The 23,370-nt window shown below is 39.7% G+C and overlaps 2 protein-coding genes and 1 pseudogene across 5 annotated transcripts; 2 read left to right on the top strand and 1 right to left on the bottom strand.

Moving 5' to 3' along the window:
* Positions 1-2,269: 2,269 nt before the first annotated feature.
* Positions 2,270-4,903, bottom strand: LOC107280995 (uncharacterized; annotated as a pseudogene).
* A 976-nt stretch (positions 4,904-5,879) lies between these two features.
* On the top strand, positions 5,880-13,239 carry LOC107278650 (pseudo histidine-containing phosphotransfer protein 5-like). 4 transcript variants are annotated; one of them, XM_066310209.1, is made up of 9 exons: positions 5,880-6,189; positions 6,580-6,675; positions 7,704-7,812; positions 9,644-9,798; positions 10,235-10,365; positions 10,461-10,529; positions 11,430-11,501; positions 12,002-12,074; positions 12,944-13,239. In XM_066310209.1, the coding sequence occupies exons 4-9, from the start codon at positions 9,739-9,741 to the stop codon at positions 13,001-13,003; spliced, it is 465 nt and encodes a 154-aa protein (XP_066166306.1). In that variant the 5' UTR covers positions 5,880-6,189; positions 6,580-6,675; positions 7,704-7,812; positions 9,644-9,738; the 3' UTR covers positions 13,004-13,239. The 4 variants fall into 4 exon arrangements, with proteins under 4 accessions (XP_066166306.1, XP_066166307.1, XP_066166308.1 ...); XM_066310210.1 differs by lacking the exon at positions 12,944-13,239 and adding an exon at positions 12,639-12,921; XM_066310211.1 differs by lacking the exons at positions 9,644-9,798; positions 12,944-13,239 and adding an exon at positions 12,639-12,921.
* A 1,856-nt stretch (positions 13,240-15,095) lies between these two features.
* LOC4339353 (kinesin-like protein KIN-14K) lies at positions 15,096-22,772 on the top strand. Its single transcript, NM_001420743.1, has 21 exons — positions 15,096-15,354; positions 15,860-16,014; positions 16,109-16,222; positions 16,811-17,036; positions 17,482-17,579; positions 17,664-17,747; positions 17,829-17,906; positions 17,989-18,081; positions 18,174-18,203; positions 18,444-18,785; positions 18,862-18,943; positions 19,017-19,112; positions 19,188-19,367; positions 19,448-19,554; positions 19,700-19,875; positions 19,978-20,142; positions 20,226-20,479; positions 20,568-20,731; positions 21,411-21,802; positions 21,973-22,073; positions 22,425-22,772. Exons 1-21 carry the CDS (start codon positions 15,315-15,317, stop codon positions 22,496-22,498), a joined length of 3,051 nt encoding a protein of 1,016 aa, NP_001407672.1. The 5' UTR covers positions 15,096-15,314; the 3' UTR covers positions 22,499-22,772.
* Positions 22,773-23,370: the final 598 nt, after the last annotated feature.

Below are 23,370 nucleotides of genomic sequence, written 5' to 3'. Positions count from 1 at the left end.
AATCTCTATCTAAAATTCCTAGATAAAGTCTTCAGATATTTCTATAGAAAGAAATTTAATTACAGAAGTTCTTTATTTCTGTAGGGAGCTTTTGTCAGTGACTTTCTTGACTACTAGGAGGAGTATTAGGTTCGCGTAGGGATTAAAACGGTCGGAAACGATATGAAAGATCTGAAAACACCTCAACCATTTCCATAATCATTTTTTTCTCAGAAATGATATCGAAAACGGTAAAGTCGGAAATGAAAACGATATTGGAAATATCGGAAAACCGAAAACGGAATAATACGGACGGAAACATGTCGGTACAAATCGGAAACCGGTAACAAATATGAAAACATTAAACTATAGAAAACTTTACATAAGTATGATATATGTACAAATAAATTCAAGCTATACTATATAAATCATAAATTAACTCCATTTTAGCCATGCACTCAAGTTAGGAATTTGATTGAAGAGTCATTCAACCTCTAAACTATGGGTCAAGTAGAGACATGCCCTATAAATATCGACATATTTAGAACTACGGTAATTATCATATTATAAGAAACGGTAATTTCCACAAGAATACGGTAAATACGGAAACGATCGGTAAAACAATAAAACCATTTCCGTTTCCATTTCCATATATTTTACCATTTTCATATTTTTTTCGGTCGATTACCATTTTCATATGGCTCGGCCGGTAGAAAGTCAGAAACAAACGCCGGTCAGCCGGGAATTACCGTTACCGTTCTCACCCCGTTCGCCCAGTGTTCCCAGCTCATCAACTGTGAATCCATCTAGTTATGACTTGGGCTAAAGGAAACTCTAATATTTGACTGCTCGAGACATGATGCACTCGATCTCAGGCAATGAAACCTCATCGTTACACGAGTATATAATCTACAGCACCATTCTATCGCTTATTCTTACAAGCCGAAGTTTAAATTTTAAAACTTAACTTTCGAGTTAATTTTGTGAATTTTTCATCATGGTTTACTTTTTAAAATTGCTAAGGACAGATATATAGAAGTTTTATACATAAATTATTCTTTTATTAATAAATCTCACGGATAAGTATAAATGTAAGTGAAACAAGGGGCGTTAAAATACGTAGTACGAGTGAGAAAGCTGAAAATAGGAAATATCTTGCATTTGAGTAGGAAGTTGCTTTCACATCCGCCTTTACATTCTTGCAGTGATGGAGTAGGAAATAATGTTAAGGTCTTTGAGCTATAAAAGCTGGGCTTGAAATGACAACTACAATCAGTGGCGAAGCTATATAGTGTTTGGGGGGGGGATGCACATGAACCCCTAAATTCCTAATTTCTCACTTAAAAAAATTAGAATATACAGTGTTGTACTGAAATTTTGTAGATTCTCAATGATAGTGCACCCCCCTTGTTTTGATGCTAGCTTCACCCCTGACTACAATTTTAACGGGACATACCACGGCATTTTAACATTATAAAATCTTAGCTACTATATATGAGCTTCAACTCTTAAATTTAATTTCATAAGTTGGATTTGGAGCGAAAGCGGCCTAAACCCAACTCTCCACCTATCTAATAATTCATTTTATGAGAGCACTCCAACTAATTTCACTTCCTTTTGATAGAGCTGGAACCGTTTAGTTACTATAGATGGCCATGTGGGCCGCCCGGCACGGCACGGCCCAGGCCCGGTCGTGCCTGGGCCGAGGCTTGTCGGGCCAGCACGGCCCGACCGATGCATCGGGCCATGCCATGCCAGCCCACGTGCCGCACTCACGGCCCAACACGCCTCGGACCGTGTCGGGCCGGCCCGAAGGCACGATGGGCCATCGTGCTTTTCCTCAGAATAAGTATAATTTTCCTTCCTCCTATTGGGCTGTGACTTATATATAGCTAAAAAAGTCTATTTTACGTCCCTCTTCTTTGGGCTGTGATATGTAAATAACTAAAATAAGTCTATTTAAGGTCCCTATTCTTTGGACAGTGACATTTATGTCTATTTTTAGTCCCTATATTTTGTCTGCCGGGCCTGGCTTGCCGGCCCATCGTGCCAGGCTGGCCCGACCGTGCCGGGCCAGCCCAGCGTGCCGATGGGGAGGCCCAGGCACAGCCCGGCGGTCGGGCCGGCCGGCACGGGCCCGATCCAAGTCAGGCCGTGCCGTGCTTTGGGCCGGGCCAAAAAGCCGTGCCATGGGCCGGGCCTTCAGGCCTCGGGCCTTATGGCCATCTATATTAGTTACGCTCCAGCTATAAGAGAGGCAGAACAAGAGCCATGAAAAAGGCCCATAATATGACAACACTTCAATCGCACAATACTCTCAATTTAGGAGTTGTAGGATAGTAAGCTAAACCCTCCTCGTACAACATAGGAACCAGAGGCATAATTTTTTGACTCACACTATTTAGCTCCTTAGATTGGTCTCTGGAGTAAAATGGATTCTTCCCTGATGAAGCACTTGAAGGGTTAGCAAACTTCTCGCACGGAGCCAATAATAGTTTCCACTGAGAGAACTTCTTAGGAACATCTTGGCATCTGGCAATGTGGAAATTTCTGTTAACTCCAGGGTTCTGTTGCTGCGACGCCTGATCAAGTGCAAGTTTTCGATTGTTTGCTCACATGGATTATATAAACCAAGCTTCCTCCCAGTATTCAGTAGAACCTTTCCATCTATTGGGTCAACTGCGAGAGGCACTACAACATTTGTCGCAAGGGAATAATCTGGCCAGAATTTTAAATTGATTGCATATGCTATACTCCACAGACCATGATCCCACTTCCATATATCTAACTTATCTGCAACTGGATTTGAAAGGACAGCACACAACATTCCCTGAAGCTCGACCACAAATGCGTGACATGGATTTCTGCTGTCCCAGATTGCAATGCATGAAGGGCAAGGGATAACATCAAAAATCTTAGCGGCAATGTTAAAAAAGACAATGGCCCGCTCATAACTCTGACCCAACCTTGGTTCACTCATCCAGTACAGCACACCATCCAGAGAAACAGGTGGCATGTCATTCACAGGCAGAGGTGGATCGGGGAGTGGCTGGCCTTGGGAGCTACAACTCCATATAATGCATGTTAAGTAATACTGATGAGATTCGTAGTTTTTCCAGTAATAGAAAATTCCCACAACGGCATGACTCTGAGTCACCTGGCAAAACCCCATACCAACATTCTTATTGCCAACTACAAAAGGATTGTAGTCTTTGCAGCGATCACTAGACAAATTGGACCATTCCTGGTACAGCTGATGGTCTCTGTTCTAGTAGATCATGCGGTAACCTGTACACGGGTTGAACAGATAGTCTTTCATCTCAATGCTCACCAGATTCAACCCATGGCAAGGCTTGGAGCAAACCACCTTTTTGTCCAGAAACATTGTGCCTAGATTTGCCTCTTGGAGCCATTTACTCAAGGGAATAAAGTTGAAAACTGATTTTTCAGAGCCCTTACCCACAAGCATGATCTTTGGCCTCCTGTCCATGTTCTTATGCTCAAAGTATGCATGAACAAAACCTTCATTCTTTATCAATCCACGCCATTGCTTACAAACAAGTTCCAATTTCAAGATTGATTCAGCTGGTAATCGGAGTAGGATCTCCTTAGTAGCCTTAGACAAGGGAGTAGAGAACCCTATCTCTTTCCTCGTCCTATGCACTGGGGTAAAACTCTTTGTAAATGAACTGAATCTAATATCAGATTTCTCGTTTTGATAGGCACTGCAGGTCACCATGATTGAGACAATGGTTTCAAGAGTTCTAGAAACTGGATCATAGGCACACACCTTGTGCTTAGATGTAGCGATGATTATCTTCTTGCTTGATCTGTAGCTACCAAAGGAACCAATAACTTTCACAATTCGTGGCTCAAGTAAATCTCTTGGCAAATTCCCTGTCAAACCAATTCGGTAATCAAGCGACCAATCACCAGAGTTATAGTCATTCAGCCTCCAAATTTCAAACATGCTACCAGTAGGCAAGCCATTACGAAGGTCTCGGACCATACACAACTGATCATCAAGCTCAGCCAAGTGCACTCTGGATACCTCAAAGGGTGGTGATCGGATCCATCTGAAGGTTTCATCAGTGAGAGAAAATGATATGATAGCAGCTCTTGGTGCTTTGAGTAAAAACGAGGGGTTGATCAACCAGTGGAGAAATCCGTTAACAAAAACTGGCTGAAGTTTGTTCGCCACTGCATTGCGGATAGCAGAAAGAGCAAAACTACAGAACCTGAAAGGTACTCCACCAGCGGTAGGCCTCCAATGATCCCCTTCCTCACCCCCAAGAATGAATATCTCACACTTTACAGAATGGATCTCATGCGATTTTCCTCGAAAAAGCCTCACCACCTTGAACTCCTTCGTCCGGGCATCAAACCCAACGCCAGCAGTGGCATGAATCACATCTTGGTAAGGTGGCAACCGTGTGATTGCCCGTGTAGTTGCATTGAAGACGTAGTAAGCTGGCGCAACAGCATTATACAGGAGGGTGAGGCCATGGCATGGTGAAGGTGCCACTTCCACATAGTTTCCACGCACATCATCGAGTGTGAACAGTAGGTCATCAATGGGCTTCGATGGCGAGCACGTGTACACCGCAGTGGAGTTGAAATTTGCTGTAGGCGAGATAAACAGAAGCTTAGGTTGTGGTGGCATTGCCTCAGTTCTTGTGATGTAGAGTTGACAAAATTCCTGGGAAGACAACATTGCATACCTGGAGTGGCAGGCAGCCCGGAAACGAAGGATGGATTTAATGGGCAGTCGTAGGAACACCTCCGTCAGCATCTCCTCAGGTAGCACCGCACCTTCTCCGAATGGTACAAATTTCCTCCTCTTGCTTCTTGGGGTCATGTCCTCTGTCATTTCCAGTGGTTCTCTGGGTGGTGCGGACCTCGTCCTCTTGCTGTCTCGCATCATGTTACCCTCAAAGTTGAGGACCAATCAGGTTGATTTGGAACTTGATCTGCACCCTGCAGGAAACGATGAATACTTTGGATCTTATGTGCCTAAATCAACAACACAAAAAATTGGTAACGGCAAGGCACTTATTTGGTTTGATACAAGGAAAATTGCAATGCCAATATTTTGGCAAGGTTTAAAAAAAGCTCCAAATATATTCACATCAAATCAAACAAACCCACTTCGCCAAAATTTTGGCAATGGCTACCATCCCAACATGCCCTTAGTCTAGTGAATTTTTTTTGGGTCTTTCCTTTTTTTTTTAAAACAAGGGAGTAACCCCCAATTTCTATTACTAGAAATGTAAGATTCTTACACAGATCTGACTCAGACTGGGAAAACAAAAGAATTAGAGACCTCAAGTGGCCTATTAGAGGGTGCCATCCCACCACTCTCTAACATGAAGCTCGAAACACAAGTTCTTTCCACAAGCCTATTTCAAGACATGCAAACTAACTAGAAAAAACAGGACATAGGTATGTCACCACAGAACATCGGCATATTTCTGGGTCTCTAGTAAATTTTGATAACATGCATGATGGGTCAAATTTGAAAGAAGCATGGAATTGAAAGATAATGCCAAACGACGCTCGGCTAATATTTACTGTTTGCGATCAAAATAAACTGACAGCAAAATCGGCAGTTCCGCAGTAGCAGGATTGTTGGGGAACTACTTGGATCGAAACGAACGCACAGAACAAAAATCAATGGTGCGAGGAAATTAGAGCGGAAGGGTTTTAATACCGTGCTGGCGGAAGCTAGGGTTAGTGGCGGCGGCTTGGGGAATTTCTCCGTCCTCGACTTATCTCTCTCTCTCTCTCTCTTTTTTTTATTCGTCCTCGACTAATCTCTTCTTGGGCCCTTGCTCCGATCCGCATCGGACCGTGCAAAGAGGGCCACGTTGTGTTCGTTTCCGTTCTTTTTTTTTTTTTTTGTATTTTGGCTCTCTGATCTCCCTCTCCCGGGGTCCCGCCGCTCGTCCGGCGAAGCCGACAGCCGCCTCGCCGTCGCGGCCTCGCCATGAGCCTCTTCCCCACCGGAGTCGCCGCATCTCCTCGCTGCTCTCTCTTCCGCTGGAAGCGCAAGCTCCCTAATCGTATTTTTCCATGGCCTATTGGCTCTACCATTCCACCAGAGTGTAGAGTTGGGGAGCGCGAAAGCAGTGAGATCCGTCGGCGATGAGTGCTCACCGCGGGTGATGCAGTCTTCCGCCGCCGCCGTCGAGATGCGCCGGAACCCGGAAGGTAACCACCACAACACACCCAAGTCCCCACCCCTGTACCCTGTTTAGGCCTTGTTTAGTTCCAAACTTTTTCTTTAAACTTCCAACTTTTCTATCACATCGAAACTTTCCTACACACATAAACTTTTAACTTTTCCATCGCATCGTTCCAATTTCAACCAAACTTCCAATTTTGGCGTGAACTAGTTTTGCATCTGTCGCGCTGGTGCAGTTGGCTAGTGATTAGCCAAGCGAACTGTTCAGATATTGTTTTGGAGTTTACGATGTCATGTGATTATATCCGCGTCCACGCTGATTTTGTCTTCAATCGAACGGAAATCGGCTGCTAGGAGACTCTTATCCATTGATCGGTACCTGCCAAAACTCTCACTTGTGTGGTTGTGTTGTGCAGGCATCATTGCACCTTTGTCCCCAATTTGGATGCCACTAGGAAAGAATGGATTGGCTGCCACCACATCAGACAAGGAATCAAAACATCGAAAAGGAGGTAGCGTATCCTCAGCTTGGGACCCGTTTAGTTCGCGAAAAGAAAATTTTTGGGTGTCACATCGAATGTTGACTGGATGTAGGAAGGGGTTTTCGGACGCGAATGGAAAAACTAATTTCATAACTCGCCTGGAAACTGCGAGACGAATCTTTTGAGCCTAATTAAGCCATCATTAGTACATGTGGATTACTGTAGCACTTATGACTAATCATAGACTAATTAGGCTCAAAAGATTCGTCTCACGATTTCCTCCCTAACTGTGCAATTAGTTCTTGTTTTTATCTATATTTAATACTATATGCATGAGTTTAAAGATTCGATATGATGTTTTTGGGAAAAAAAATTTGGGAACTAAACGGGGCCTTGTATTTATTCTTATTCTCTACTATGTAGTTATGGATTCCGTTGTGTCAGCTTTTTTATATCGTTAGCAGCATGATATGTATGCATTGCTGAGGGGGTGTTTGGGAGAGAGGGGCTAACAAAACCATAAGTCCCTAGGGGAGGGACTTATGTTTTTGAGAGAGGGGCTAAACTTTAGCCCCTCTCTCCCAAACACCCCCTGAGTAAGGCTGTAAGGGCTAAGGGTTGCACCCATCATCTGTGTACTTCTGCCGTAGTGATGTTTGCAGTCACTGTTAATCTGATGATGCCAGGTCATTACAAAGTGTTAAAATGGATAACATCGAGCATTGTTGCAAATCACGGAATATTTTCTGGCTATCAATCATACATAATCTATTCATATTCAGAATTGAAATTATAGTAGCAAAAGCAAGCTTGTGTGCATACAAAGAAAATAAAACAAACATGTTTGGAACACAATGTAAATGAGAGTTTTTAAGTGTGTGCTGTGCTGATACTATGAATATTATATCTAGGAAGTTACTGATTTTTGTTGTTATATATGTTGAAGAGTATTATGAATACCTAGCAACATGATATATATGCCATGTTTATGGTTCATCAATTAGAGAATCTTATCATACCATGGTGACCCACTATAATAAACATGGTGTATGTTGCAGGTGTAAATCAACGTCTGAGAGGAATTGTGTTCAGGATAATAGCTTCAGAGATAAGCATTCATTAAAATTCCAACCAAAACCTGGGCAGTGATTATTGTTTCAATGAACAGTAAGTAAATTGATAATTCTGTGTGCTAAGGTGCTGTCGTGACATTATATGTAAACTATTCATAGCAGAATTCCTGACTCAATACTCCACTGTTGCTTTTTGTTTAGAATTGCAATACGTGAATAATGTATTTGTAGTTTTTGTACTATCTTCAACATCTTTACAGGAAATACAATTATTGCTCTCTGCTTGTGTGGCTGGTCCTGGGAGATGTTTTACTGCTTGCTGCATATCGAGGTTGAAATGTTTTCGTTTGGGGGGTGGGGGGGAAAGGTCACTGGTGGGAGGTTGAAATGTTCTGTAGAAAGATGTCGTCATGAGAATGTCCCGTAGCTAAAGGGAGAGCGATGCCACTGTAAGGATGAATAGTGAGCCATGCCATTGTCCCTTTATTTAAACACATTACCCGTTATCCAGGGGAGGTAGCAACTGCTAGCTTTCATGTACTCTATTTCTGTTCCCCATTCATTTATCATTCGCTGCCATGGCAGTTTGATCTGCATAGATTAGAATTTGCTTTTGTGATATGTTTGAAACTTTCCTTGTGTTTGAACCCACGTCAGATTCTCTTATCAAGATGTGATTGAATGTACTCTTTCGACCAATCATTGAATGAACTTATTTTACACCTTTTGGTAAATGATACTCTTTGTTTTTTCTGCAAGGGCAAAGGCTACTAGTTTGCCACGTGGCCCACTGATTTGAGAGAATTTTGTTTGTAACTTCAAAGGAGCTATTGAAATCGCTTTCTTTCTCCAACTTTTTTTTTGATGTGTACAAAGTAAGAATCTTTTCGGCCTATTATAATCCTCCCATCGGTGTCAATGATTTTATCACCGCATTATGCTTGAACTTTGAGGTGAAAAAAATGATAGTATCATTTCCCTATTTGATTGTTCCTGCAATGTGTCACCCTAGAAAATTTCTTATTTTAGGAGTTATTATGATTCATATATTTGGACTCAACATATGTTATTTGAATATAAGAGGTACTTACTAACTAAAACATTATATCAGATGAAGTAATTCATAGTTTTCATTTTTTTTATTTTCCCAAAAATGATTATTCTTGTTCTAAGCCCTGCATGTGTGAATTCTTATGGCCTTGAAAATAAATTGTCAACTGGACGGTTATTTGTTTGTGCCTGTGAGATATTAAGTTTGATGCATCAAGTCTTGAAAGAGTTCTTACGACATATCAGAAGTTGTCGCTTGCATGCTTCTACATAATTATGTGATACCGAGAGGCACTAATTTTGTCTTTTCATTGAATGAGAAACTGAGTGAACTAAAAGCAACTACAAAGGTTAGATACTTTCATCTTGGATCTTTATTAAATAACCGAGATTATTAAGGTTGGGGTTGATGTGGGAAAGATACTTTAGTAATTTGCAATATAATTTGTTAAAAATCTAGTTGACCATTAGAAAATGGTGTGAATGTATTTTTCATCACAAATCCTTTTGTTAGTTTTATAATTTTTAGTAGAATTTAGCTATAAAATTTAATGGGCGGATTTTATAATACTGGGTCCTATGTCAACTGAAATACTGACAATATTTTTGTACTGTAGCCTCTATAAATGATCACTTAGTTATAGATGAGCAATTTTGATTTCTGAACACCAAATATACAAAATAGTATCCTATAAAGTATCTCCAGAATCTGCAGCTATTCAAGTCACTGTCTAAAATGTGGATAGATATTGCACACCCTGGGATAACTCACTTGTATACGAACTTTAAAATATCTTCACTTATGTTGGTGAAGGAATAGTAACAGGCTCCTGGGCTATATAAATGAACCTCATGTTCTACTTTCTGTAACTTAGGTGATCGGCAACCTGTGTATTCATTTTTGGGATTGACTCCTACTTTAAAGGCTTCACTTCGCCTCATTTTTTTCCTGACTGTTCAATACTTGTGAATGGAGTACGGTAATTTGCGACGTCAAGCAGCTTCCTTGAAAAAGAGCCTCTTCGATCAGGCTTGTGCTCTGTTCATCTCAAATTTCAAGCATTATAGTTGAGGCATATCTGAGACTCTGCAAATATATCCATCAGTCCTTTTGCTATATCTTCTTCTGCTATTTATCATTCAGCAAGACATAGAATACAGTGTTTTGATGGACATCACCTTACAGTCATGCCATTTTAATTGCCATACCATGGATTGACACTATTGCACACAGATAATGAAAACAAAGCTAAGGAGAATCAGATTGAAGCACATTATATTAATATAAGTGGGTTATCGATATTTCTGTAGAGTTCATTCCATTTCGTACTTATCCCCACCCCAGTTAGCAAAGAAATGCTTTAAAATCAACGCCTTTCACCATTTCGGAACTCTCTTTTCTGGTCTTTATCTTAGTTTAACATGTGTTAAGTGTGCTGGTTTAACAAATCGTTTTGTATTGACAGGGTTACTTGGATGAGCAATTTTGTCAGGTTGAGGATTTGCAGGATGAAGCAAATCCAAATTTTGCAGAGGAGGTTGTTTCCTTGTTTTTTAAGGATTCAACCAGGGTAATGTTGAATTTTGAGCAAGCTATGTAAGTGGTGACAATTTCATAAACTAGACCTGTCTTGATTATCTTTTCACATTCAGCAGCATTATTGTTGGTTACTAATATCTAACATCACACAGTGAGAAGCATCCGAAAGACTTCGCCAGATGGGACACACACATGCAGCAATTGAAAGGCAGCTGTTCTAGGTAAGCCTCAGCTCAGTTTCTTGTGAGATCTCCATGTTGTCATTTGACGGAACTGGCACTGATGGACTTTTACAGGGTGTTTGAATTTTATTGCCTTTTTAGGAAAGTGTATGCCTAGTGCAATTACCCATTTGTCTAGGAAAAAATAATCCTGCCTTTTTCCAACAAACCACCTAACTTTGTTTAGAAAAACATTGCTTGGAGAAGGAGAGCCACACATCGCAAGGTCGGTTTGTTGGGTGAAAATGAACATGATTAGATTTTCTATATTTTGAGCATATGCTGTAGGTAAACTTAATTTGAAATCTTAAGTTTTTAACTGCACACAATTGTATCTTTCAAAAAGACTATGTATGTGATAATAATTTTATCACTAAATCTAATTTAGAGTGTCAAGAATCTATAAAAAGCTAACTAACATTACCCTATAAAAACTATATGGCCTTAGTTTTTCTCCCTTCAGTCTTCAAGAAAGTAGCTTAACTTTCCTAACTGGCATAGTTCTCAGGTTTTTATATTAAGTTTATCCTTTTCTCAATGGAAGCAAATATGACAGTTTCGAACACAAGCTGAAGGAGAACTTCCAGAAGCCTGATGTACCTGAACTCCCACCACACGCACACACAACAAAGAAAAGACCTTCAAATAATGGCCTGCTTAATATCTTGTGAAATTCTAGTGAACGGTCAGGGAATATGTTAAACAGAGATATTTACAGAGACCCATATTGCTTTGATTGGTGCAGCCTTGCAGGTGCACAGCTGGTAGATCATGAGTACATGCTCACTCCTTATTTCATTATTTGACATGATAAAAGAAGCTGGCAATTTGCTTAGTTATACATATGTGATAATCTTTTGTGTACTTTATCAATGCTTGACATGATATGGTTTGTCACAGCATTGGTGCCTCCAGGGTGAAGAATGAATGCACTTCATTCAGGAATTTCTGTGGAGAAGAAAACGCCGAAGGGTATCTCTCTCTCTCTCTCTCCACTTTTATGACATGTGGTATGGCATGGTAAAAGTTCATGGCTTGAGCATTGTGATTTTCCCATGCCCATGGCTGTTACTGGGTGTGCTCGTCTGTGCTTGCAGGCTTGCAGCCACAGCGGCTGTGGCAGTTGTAAATGGCTGCCGGCTGCAGCTGGTTTCAACTGCCGCAGCTGCAGTGGCTGTGGCAACCAGAGCATCCAATCGGCCTGATCATTACGGAAAAACCAACAAAGTAAATGGCTAAGTGCCAGTCTGCCACCTTGTCAAACTTGGCATGGCTCAGTCGAGGCATGTAGAAGTGTCACCTGTCAGCCCTCACTGTTATGAGTGTTAGTACCTAGTTACACATGCATATTCTGATGGGTGAAAGTTCCTCCTGCTAGTGAACTGGAATTAGCCCTTGCCGTCTATCTTTTTTTGTTCAATTCATTGGCTTATTTCGTATGATGATAGATCTCTACTACTATTGTTATGCAGTTGCACGAGATCCTTCCAGAAAGTGAAGAGGGAGCATGCCGTCCTCAGGCAGAAGTGGGAGTCCTACTTCCAGGTAATCTTCACCAGCCACTTCGTACCCAGCTTTCATTAATGGCAATATATGTTTGTTACTAAGGTTGTGTTCACCTCGTTACCATTTTCAAGCTTGCCAAATTCTAGCAAGACAACATAGCATTACCAACATAACCTTACCAAAATAAAATTTTGTAAGGCCTTAAACCAAATACCACCTAATGTTACTATATACTCCCTCCATTTCTAAATATTTGACGCCGTTGACTATTTCAAACATATTTGACCATTCGTCTTATTAAAAAAATTAAGTAATTATTAAATCTTTTCCTATCATTTGATTCATCGTTAAATATACTTTCATGTATACATATAGTTTTACATATTTCATAAAAAAATTTGAATAAAACGAATGGTCAAACATGTGCTAAAAAGTCAACGGTGTCAAACATTTAGAAACGGAGGGAGTATTTCACCAAAAAAAAAAAGGGTAATGCCAAAGTTTGGTAAGTTTTCTTTCTGCAACAAACTGAACACACCTATGGCTAATAAACCATTCATTTCTCCACCTATCTCATAATAAACACAACGTGGCTTTGTGCAGCTGTTGCGACAAGCTGGTCCTGCTGGGACCGCGACTAGGCCTGCGGGCAAGTAAGCTATAAGCAGCCGGCTATTGAATTGGTCTCGGGCTGCTGCTGCCGTGGATGCGACTAGGCTGGTACACAAGAGCAGCCTGCCGTTGTTCTAGTATGCCACTACGGTGAAAACCCGTATATAGACGTGCTACGACTTATGAGTTGTGACATGCATGTCTGCTTGTTTATGACAAAAATAAAACCGATCAAGATTACTACATCATCATGAGATTGCTCTCTTTGCCCTTATTTTGTCCATGCTGTTGTCCAGATTGCGATGGGTTTATATACAGCTATAACCACAGATGAAACTGTCCGGCTGTGTCGGTGACCATTGCTATGCTGGAGATAGTGTGATCGGCCGACAAAAGTTTATGAAGGTAATCAGGACTGATAGCCCTGATAGTGTGATAGGTATTACTGAACTAACTGGAATGACAGGGGTGTATCTGATATCTATGTGATGGACATGACTGAGCTAACTACTACTAAGATAAGTACTCCTATATGCAAAAGCATGAGCTATGTTCTAATCTTGGCGGTTAAGTTGCAACCACTCAAGATGTACATTTTGTGTTTGGCTCCTTTTACAGCTCTGTTACAGTGTTACTGACACCGGAGCAAACTCTGACGACGGAAAATTTGAAAACCACAACCTAAGGGTGTGTTTAGTTCCACGTTAAAATTGAAAGTTTGACTAAGGCTGTGTTTAGATCCAAAGTTTGGATCCAAACTTCAGTCATTTTTCATCACATCAATCTGTCATACACACACAACTTTCCAGTCACATCATCTCCAATTTCAACTAAAATCCAAACTTTGCGCTGAACTAAACATAGCCTAAATTTGAAAGTTCAAAGAAAAAAGTTGAAAGTTTATGTATGTAGGAAAGTTTTGATGTGATAGAAAAGTTAGAATTTTGAAGAAAAAGTTGGGACCTAAAACCGGCCGAAATATGCAAGTAGTAGTTCCTACTTTCACACAACCAATATGGTTCATTCCATGATGGGAATTCAGAAATATTTCCTGTCAAGCTCTCGCTGAGCAGTGAGCACCAGCACGATGGGAAAAAGTGGAGTAGCATTTCGCCGCCGGCTTTCATAGATCTTTTTTTATCTTTTTGAACTTTTTAATTTTTTAATTTTAAAACTAAATATTTCCAAGACTTATTTTCAAGATTTGAACGGTGTGACAGTGTTATTTGGTCACACTGTTCTAATATAGACAAAATGTCTAGATTTTGTAAATAAGTTTCAGAAGTGTTTATTTTTTAAAATAAAAAAATTAAAAAGTACAAAAAGTAATTTAAAAAAAATCCTTTCACGATACCGGCTTGCGGCTTCACGGACCGAATCAATCGGAGGTAGCCAGTTTGGCCACTTTGGCGGGAGTGCGATTAAAACCTGTTTGACGACGTCAACTCTCCGGCGTGCCGGCTTAAGGTAGGGCTCATGTGTAAAAGAAAAAGAAAAAAAAACTCAGGTCGCCTGCACGATGGGAAAGGGTATCCTTGTAATTGATACAGGATTCGGCGTTTGAGTTTGGACTCTGCACTCTGCCGCGCACGTCGTATGAATATTGGAGCTTAATCAGGTCCCAGGGATTCAAACGCGTACCACTATTGGTTCCGATAAAGATGTTCTACCCAATTGGCTCCTTGAGGATTCCAAAACAAAGAAATTGTTTACTGGAGTACTTCTTGCGTTGTTCAAATTATGCTAGACTATAGTAGGAACAAAGAACAAAGAACAAAAATATGTCTATGAATAGTTCCACGCTTTTCAATGCTTCAAAGTCAAGCCTCAATGAGGTTAAAATTTTCTATTATCAAAATCCAAACTAACTGGAAAGCACCACCGGTGATATGGGGAGCATCGAAAGCAAATCGAAGTAATTTGGTTGGGGTTTTTACCCACCAAAATTTAAATCTTGGTGCGCATACAAGTTAGCAATATTAGAAATTTGGTCTTGTTTAGTTTCAAACTTTTTCTTCAAACTTACAACTTTTTTATCACATAAAACTTTCCTACACACAAACTTTCAACTTTTCTATCACACCATTCCAATTTCAATAAACTTTTAATTTTAGTGTGAACTAAACATACCTTTATCGTTGGCTTCTCTTTTTAAACGTGTGTTACTTTTTTTTAAGATCTTGTTGTTCATATTATTAGATCTTTAAACGTGTGTTACTGTGTTAGGGGATTTATTCATGAGTGTATTAGTGTGATATTACATGTGTAGTAGTTTGTGTACGTTAATTGGAAAAAAAACGAAACTATTCTTAAAACAAATTCGAATTGCCGGTAACGGCGACCAGAGCAAAACTCACGCAAGCGAAGTTTCAAATTTGAAAACGAAATTAAAAAAAAAAACTCACGCGAACAACAACAAACCCGCGACCTGCGCGAGAGGACAAACCAAACCAAACCAAAACCAAAAGCGAAACACAGAGGACAACACAAAGCACGGCCGGGGGGCGGCGCACCGCGCACGACGGCGACGAGACGCGTGGCGGAGCAACAAAACCAGCCCCCGCATTGCCCCGAGGCGGCGCCGCCCGAGCTCGAATCCGCCCAATCTCGCCGGCGGCGGCCTCGATCTGAGCCGAGGCCGCCGTGCGCCGGCCCGGGCGGCGAGGAATGGGGAGCGTGGACGGAGATTTCGAGGGGCTCCAGGCAGGTGAGGCGCCCCGCTGATCCGGATGCTCTCGGGAGTTTGAATTCTAGCCCTAGCTGCTCGAGGTTTGGGTTGCTGCGAGTTTTTGTGATTTTGGGGGTAAATTTGTGGCGAGGAGGAGTGGTGGTCGGCGATGGGCGAACCCGCTTTTTCTGCGCTCTGATTTAGTGGTTTTCGAGTTGGAATTCAGCTCAGCGACCTCAGTGATTCGTGCATATTCTTCCTCTGGTTCTAGGCTTCTAGCTATCGCCAGCCCAGCTATTGTTCAGTTACTATGTTTTAGTGTTTGAAGTTAGCTGGCGACCGCTGGATTTTGAATTTTTTGCTGTTTCGATAGTAAAATGTTTGCCGAAGAAGAACCGTGTGTTAACCCGTTTTTGTGCCGGAGGGTTCAAAAGTTTTATTATTATCATTTTTGATCTGAGATATCAGTTCCGAGCTGCCGATCTGAGTTGTGATTTTTAATTTCTCATACTTGCTTTACATGATGGTGCAAAAAACATTGTAGCGGATCGGCGTGCGGAAGTGATTGAATGGCTCAATGCGTTACTCCCGGAGTACTGTTTGCCACTGGACTCATCGGATGACGAGTTGCGGGAGCTGCTCAGTGATGGCACGGTCTTGTGCCATATCGTGAACGCACTCATTCCTGGTGTTCTCGAGGTGTGTCCTTTTGGGCTTGAAGAATTTTGGCTTTTTTGTTGAACTGTGGATGTTGATATTGGTGCTCTCTGGATGTGAGTTTTTGTTTGTTTAGGAGTCGTGGGGTGCTTATGCATCGTCAGATCAACATGCAGGCCATGTGAAGAAGTTCCTCGCAGTGGTTGCTGATATGGGGTTGCCAGGCTTCAGTGTTAAAGATCTTGAGGAGGTGAGGTTGGTCTTATCATACTATGTAGTTGGTTTGCAGAAATGAGTTCTGAAATGCAAATGGTTGAGATTAGTTTTCTTAAATGTTTGCGTGCTAGCCTTATTGTGCTAGTCAATATAATGGTGCTTGGCCTTGTTGCTCATGGTATTGCGTTGCTGACAAGTTTTAGTCATGCATACACATATAAGTAGAACTATATTTCTAGAGTTTTTTTTCCCATTATAATCTGTGAGGAATAAATGAATAACCTCTTAATATCGCCTAACCATAATTGCACTATAGTAATAACTCAAATTCTGTGATAGATTGTTGACTGCTAGAAAAGGAGGTTAGATTATTAGTTCTAGATTTATTCTATGCCGGATGCTGTCATCTAGGAAGCAAATCTGCAAAAAGGATTGACACCGCATAGTTAAAATGACATGCTTTTAAATACTCGCAATTGACGGAAACATGCAAGCATTGGAGCAAATCCCCCCAATTTCACTATTTGTGGATGTAAGATGTTACAGTTTTTCATTAAAAAAAATGTTTACCATTTCCAAAGTTCCTGATTGCTTATGTTAACTCATAACTTGACCATGGCAGGGTTCAATGTCTGGGGTAGTGGACTGCCTCTTGGTTCTGAGGGAAAGTGTGAGTTCTGGATTACGTGATGGTACTTCCAAGGCTCCTTTGAGGAAAAAATGGCGAGTTCCAGAAACTGGTGAACCTCTTGTCCCTGGTGTGGCACAAGGGAAGACATCCCCTGGAGAGGACAAGAGGAATGGCCTTCCAGACCCTAAGTCTCAGCAGAAAACTCCCATCTTTAATGGTATGCACATTGTTGACTATTTTGGTGCATAGTTTAAAAATATTAGTTGAAAAGAAGTCCCTACATGTTTACGCTTTGGCTCTAGAATTCTGTACTATATAGTCAAATTCTCAAAGGGAAAATGACATGGGCTATTTGTGATTGGGCACTTGGCCATGTTGTGGGGGGTCAACGATTTATTGGTTGAAGCTGTAGATTGGACAACTATGTTCAACATAGAATCTTAGTGGACATACAAACTTTCTGATGAAGCTAGATTTGATCATGGTGGGGTGGTTACTTTAACGTTTCTTAAATTCAACATGGCTTCCAAGCTCCAAACTACAAACTTGTTAACGTGTATGCTTGCTGCAAGTTGTAACTCAAGCTATTGTGTATAATCTATATCTGGGTCACTACTGTTCCCTACCTTTTAGTTTATAATAGCTCGTCATATATGCTGCAGGACGAAAGCTTCGTGAGATTTTCCAATTAAAACGTGGATCCTATGCTGATCTTCCGGCTGCCAAGATTTCAGAAATGATGCATTCTAACAGTTTAGATGTAACTTTCCATTGCTTATGCTTGTTGAATTGTTCTATCTTGTTGTTTGCTATTCCTTTCCTAACAGTAATTACCTTCTCACAGAATGCACCAACCCAATCCCTTCTTAGCGTCGTTAATGGCATTTTGGACGAAAGCATTGAAAGGAAAAAGGGAGAAATACCACATGTATGTCTGTGTTTCTGAATTGCATGCTCTCTTTTTCATTGGTATCTTTTAAATCTAATAAATTTATCTACCTCACCTCAGCGTGTAGTGTACCTACTGAGGAAAGTAGTTCAAGAAATTGAGCGTCGTCTTTGTATTCAAGCAGAGCACATAAGAAGTGTAAGAGAGTCTTTTTTCCCTGAAGCCTATATATCCTTTAGCTAATAAATGCAACTCATGAATCAGATGTCTCTTGTTGCAGCAAAATGTGATCATTAAGACAAGGGAAGATAAATACCATTCAAAAATCAAAGCACTTGAAATATTAGTAAATGGGACAAATGAAGAAAACCAGGTAAATATTCAGTATTTTCATTGTTATAATAAATTACATAATTTAGAAGTTCTCCCCCCTAACTGATGACATTGTGGACTTCCTTTCTTCAGATGGCTATAAACCGGCTTCAGATAATTAAGGTTAGACCTACACTGAAAAGATTTGATTTCCTACATTTGCTATCTTTATAGTACATTTGCTATCTTTATATTATTGTAATAATATAAACAAATGAAATATTAACTATATAATGTTTGATCATATATTATTGCTATAAGGATGATATTTGATGTTAATTTTGTTACCGCCTAGACCGGTAGAAATTATGGCAACTGTTATATCAACTATATAACATATTATATATTTTTTTCTGCATTCAGGAAGAGAAGTCAAAAATAGAAGAGAAAAGGAAACTTGGTGAGCAAGATGTTGCTCGGCTAATGAAAGAAAAAGAAATTTCTGAAAACACAATAGCTAGTCTTAAGAAAGAGATGGAAGTCATGACTAGCATGCATGAGCAACAACTTCAGAAAATCGAACTGACCGCAAAGCAAATGGAAGAACATTTAACTACCAAAATTAAGGAGGTTGAGTCTCTTTTAGTGCAATCAAACAAGAAAATTGAAGAAGTTGAGGCTGCTTCCCTGTTAAAATCACAGTTGTGGAATAAGAAGGAGGGCATTTTTCAGAAATACATGAATAGTCAACAACTATATGTCAAGGTTTGTTTATCTTTAACTTGCTCTTACTTCCTTTTGTTTTTCATCTTATTTATGGGTTATTGCTTGAAAATGACAGGGTTTAAGGATATCATCATGGTCTATAAAAAATGAGATGCATGCCCTTGAAATGGAGTTGAGAGATGAGATGTCCAATTTTGGTATGTGTTGTATAATCTATAAAGTAAACATTTACTTGTATATTTTAACATTGTGTTGCTTAAACTTTTGCAGGCTCTGGTTTAAAGTGTTTGGTTGATGCTGCTGAAAACTACCACAAAGTTCTTGCTGAAAATCAAAAGTTGTTCAATGAAGTGCAAGAACTAAAAGGTTTTTTACTGCTCAAATTTTTTATAGCTTCAGAATGCACCTATTGATGTCCATTTCAATATCTGCCTCTTTTAGGTAATATAAGGGTGTATTGTCGTGTAAGACCATTTCTTCCTGGTCAAGATAAAAAATCAACCACTGTTGATTACATTGGTGAAAATGGTGAGCTTTTGATCTCAAATCCATTTAAACAAGGAAAGGATGGACATCGGATGTTCAAGTTTAACAAGGTTTTTAGTCCATTTTCTTCTCAAGGTATATTTTTTTACAATGGAAATCTGGTATAAGCTTATCTGTGTGCAAATAAATTCTAATACTTATCTTTCAATTTACAGCTGAGGTTTTCTCGGACATTCAACCGCTGATTCGATCAGTTCTTGATGGATTCAATGTTTGTATTTTTGCTTATGGTCAAACTGGTTCAGGAAAAACTTACACAATGGTACTAACTTTTACCGATATTTTACTGGCTCAGCATTGTTGTTAACTTATATTGATCTTTTTTATTGGTATTGTACTGGTTCAGCATGATGCACTGCTACTAACTTTTGATCACTTATGTTCTATTCCAATAATTTTGTTCTTAGAGTGGACCCAGCACATCAAAACAAGATTGGGGTGTCAATTACAGGGCTTTAAATGATTTATTTGATATCTCACTAAGTAGGAGAAATGCTTTCTCTTATGAGGTGGGAGTTCAGATGGTTGAGATATACAATGAACAAGTGCGGGATCTTCTGTCAAATGATATTGCACAGAAACGATATCCTTTTTCATACTTAAATTGTCATTTCTAATTATATTTCTGGTACCTATGTTTTTAGTTTGTAAGAGAATGGTTGTGTTCTCTTTAACATAAAAAAACACTTGGCATATGGAGCACCTCTCAACCTAATGGACTTGTCGTCCCAGATGCGAGCTTACACCCAGTTAAATCAACATCAGATGTTTTAGACTTGATGGAAATTGGACAGGCAAATAGAGCTGTTGGTTCAACAGCTCTTAATGAAAGGAGCAGTCGGTCTCATAGGTTGAGTGACTGATAACTGAAGTTAAACTATATCTTTTTTGCTCTCAATATGATTTTATTTTGAAACACATTATTCTATGCAGTATTCTGACTGTACATGTTCGAGGGTTGGATGTGAAGAATGGATCCACTTCTAGAGGATGCCTACATCTTATTGATCTTGCAGGGAGTGAAAGGGTTGAGCGGTCTGAAGCAACTGGAGATAGATTGAAAGAGGCTCAACACATTAATAAATCACTGTCTGCTTTGGGTGATGTGATTTTTGCTTTGGCGCAAAAGAATGCTCATGTGCCATACAGGAACAGCAAGCTAACACAAGTTCTTCAAAGCTCTTTAGGTAATCAATTATTTAGTTGAAAAATCATGCATGTGGAGTTAGATTTATGGTTTTTGTAACTATAATCTTATAAAATAATCTCTTGCAGGTGGACAAGCAAAGACACTAATGTTTGTTCAAATAAATCCTGATGTTGAGTCATATTCAGAGACTATAAGCACTCTAAAGTTTGCTGAAAGGGTTTCTGGAGTTGAGTTAGGTGCTGCAAGAAGTAATAAAGAGGGAAAGGATATAAAAGAGCTGCTGGAACAGGTTCTTGCTTTTTATGTTCTGTCTGACTCATCATTAACTGAAATTTCTTTGCTTTTGTTTTACATAATTGCTGAACTATTTAGTTCTAGGAAGAAGGGGAATCCTTATGTGTAAATTTGATGTTCATGCAACAAATTTTCTTGCAAATACTGAAGTAATTTCTAATTGAACTTAGAGCTCTATTTTAGAATGTTGCTGATGTTTTACTCAAAAGCATGGCCATTGTTCTCAACTTCATATTTTCCACAAATTTATTCAAACATTCTAAAGAATCAGCAGTAAAACAACAGCAATTTCCAAGCTATTCCTGAACGAATGTTCTCCCAATAGTAATACAAGTTATCATCAATATTAGGCTTGATCCTGAACAAATGTTCTCCCAATAGTAATACAAGTTATCATCAATATTAGGCTTGAGATACAGAAAACCTGCTGCAAACAACCTTTTTTTTTGTCTAGTATGAAAAAAATATAAACAAATCAAAATGGTGACTTGTTGTGATGTTCTATGTAATTATTCAAGTCTATATGCTGCTAGTGGTGTAAATTTCTAGTTGAACTCATGTTATGGTTTGTGCTTGCCAATGAGACATGTTTCTGTTATAATGACAATTCCTTCTTTTTACTATAAATATTTTGTCCTCCCAACTTGAAAAGTCACTTCACATATTTTGTCCAGGTTGCATCTTTGAAAGACACTATTGTACGAAAAGATACGGAAATTGAGCAGCTCCAACTCATGAAAGACAAAGTCAAATCGCCAAGTTTTGCAGTCGATATAAATGGTGCTAGCATGCCAAAAAATTCTAACTCTGACCTAAGATCAGTATTGTCAATCACAACAAACCAACAGAGCCAACTATCAGATCCTCAGAGTTATGCTGAGGTGAACAGAGATGGTGGACCTACTTCATACACTGACATTACACCAACATGCTTGGATGAAGCAGATTTTGAGGACAATGCATCAGAAGATGGTTTCTCTGGAGGAACCGACTATTCTGTTGGCTGTGCTGCCGGTGCCAGCGTTTTCCCAAATTCCTGCTCAGATAGAACCGCAGATACCTCCATGTACTCTCATCTCCCTATATCACTTACACCAAACTAACTTGCAGCTATTAATTGTTCTCTCATTACATTTACTCAATTTGTTGTAATATAATCTTATTATTCTTTATGCAACATTATCTTTTCATGTTGTGATGAAGAAGCATTAATTTGGTACCTCCTAATGATTGCAGTAGGAGAATTTCATCACGAATAGCTCGATTCAGTCTCACAAAGAATGGACAACCAGCAACATCCAGACCAAAACCAAAGGATACTGCTCCGAAGACTCCAAGTATGTACTATAAGCCACTAATTTACTTCAACAGATTGGTAACTATTACTGTACTGCCTACACAGTTTTAGTATATGTGCTCAACGAGTTCAAATTATCATGCCAATATCAGAAGACACTTGCCAACTTTGTCTTGGTTTTCAAAAACAAATGGTAATTTTTTGGGAATAGAAAGGTCATGTTGCTCCGTGCAAATAATTTCATACACATGTGGTTGCTATTATTGTAAAACTTTTAGTTTTTTTTAAAGATATTTTTCAAATTTTTAGTGCACTGTCCAAATAGTTTCATACCTGCACATGATGTAATTAATTATCCTTGGTTATTAATGAGAAATATATTGATTATCAGATCAAACGAGAGTTCAATCGAGCCAATTGATAGGAGGCTCTTCACTGAGGGCATCTAAAAGGTGGCAGAAGTAGAGCACGCTCCGGTTGCTCAGTTGTATTTTGTATGTCCAGAATGTGAAAATAGGCGAAGTAGCTGTAGGAGACAATGTACTTGTAAGTTGTAACTCTACAGATGTGAGAGCATTCTGCTGACGAAGGACGAGCAGCTGATGACTCATCCTTTGCTCATACAGATCAAATATCCAGGAAAGGATTCCCTTTTCTGTTCTCCATGTTTCCCCTGTACTTCAATTTTTGTCATGGTTACTGCATCTCTGGAATCAAACGTTTCCAATTTTGGAAGAAACACTGGTATTTTTTATTTTTATTTTGCTCTGAGCTTCTGACGTACTTCGAGCATGCTCGATTCTTTGGGCAAGCCAAATGTTACTGGGCATGGAAGTCTGCGTGGTGTAATGGAAGAGAGACAGTTTGGTTCTCTCTCTCTCGATCAATGGATGCTTGCATCACCCTCGGAATCAATGGTGTAAAGCTTCGCTTTGGTCGCCCTTTGGACCTAAGTTTTGGAGTTTGTCGATTCTGATAGCAAATCAGGTCTGAAAAAATTATAATCGCAACTGTTTTAACAAAATCACTGCCGCTGTTTCTTTTTTTTCGAACACACTGCCGCTGTTTCTGTAATTACTGTAACTTGTTCAGATGAGAACGGTGGCGATATCGAACTTATAAAGAGTAGCACGGAAATAACGAGTTGTCGCCGGGCAAAGTCCAAATGTATATCGCTGGAGCACTGAAGATCCCTTGAAGACCAGTGACTACTGAACACTTGTGCAAAAGAGCTAAGCAGAAAAACTGAAGAACTGAAGCCTTGGTAAAAAAAAAAACTTATGCAAAAGAGCTAAGCAGAAATACTGAAGAACTGAACCATTGGTAAAAAAAAGAAA

Source organism: Oryza sativa, chromosome 5, assembly GCF_034140825.1.
Source record: "Oryza sativa Japonica Group chromosome 5, ASM3414082v1".
In the NCBI taxonomy this organism is placed as follows: Eukaryota; Viridiplantae; Streptophyta; class Magnoliopsida; order Poales; family Poaceae; genus Oryza; species Oryza sativa.
This window is presented reverse-complemented; position numbering and strand designations above follow the sequence as displayed.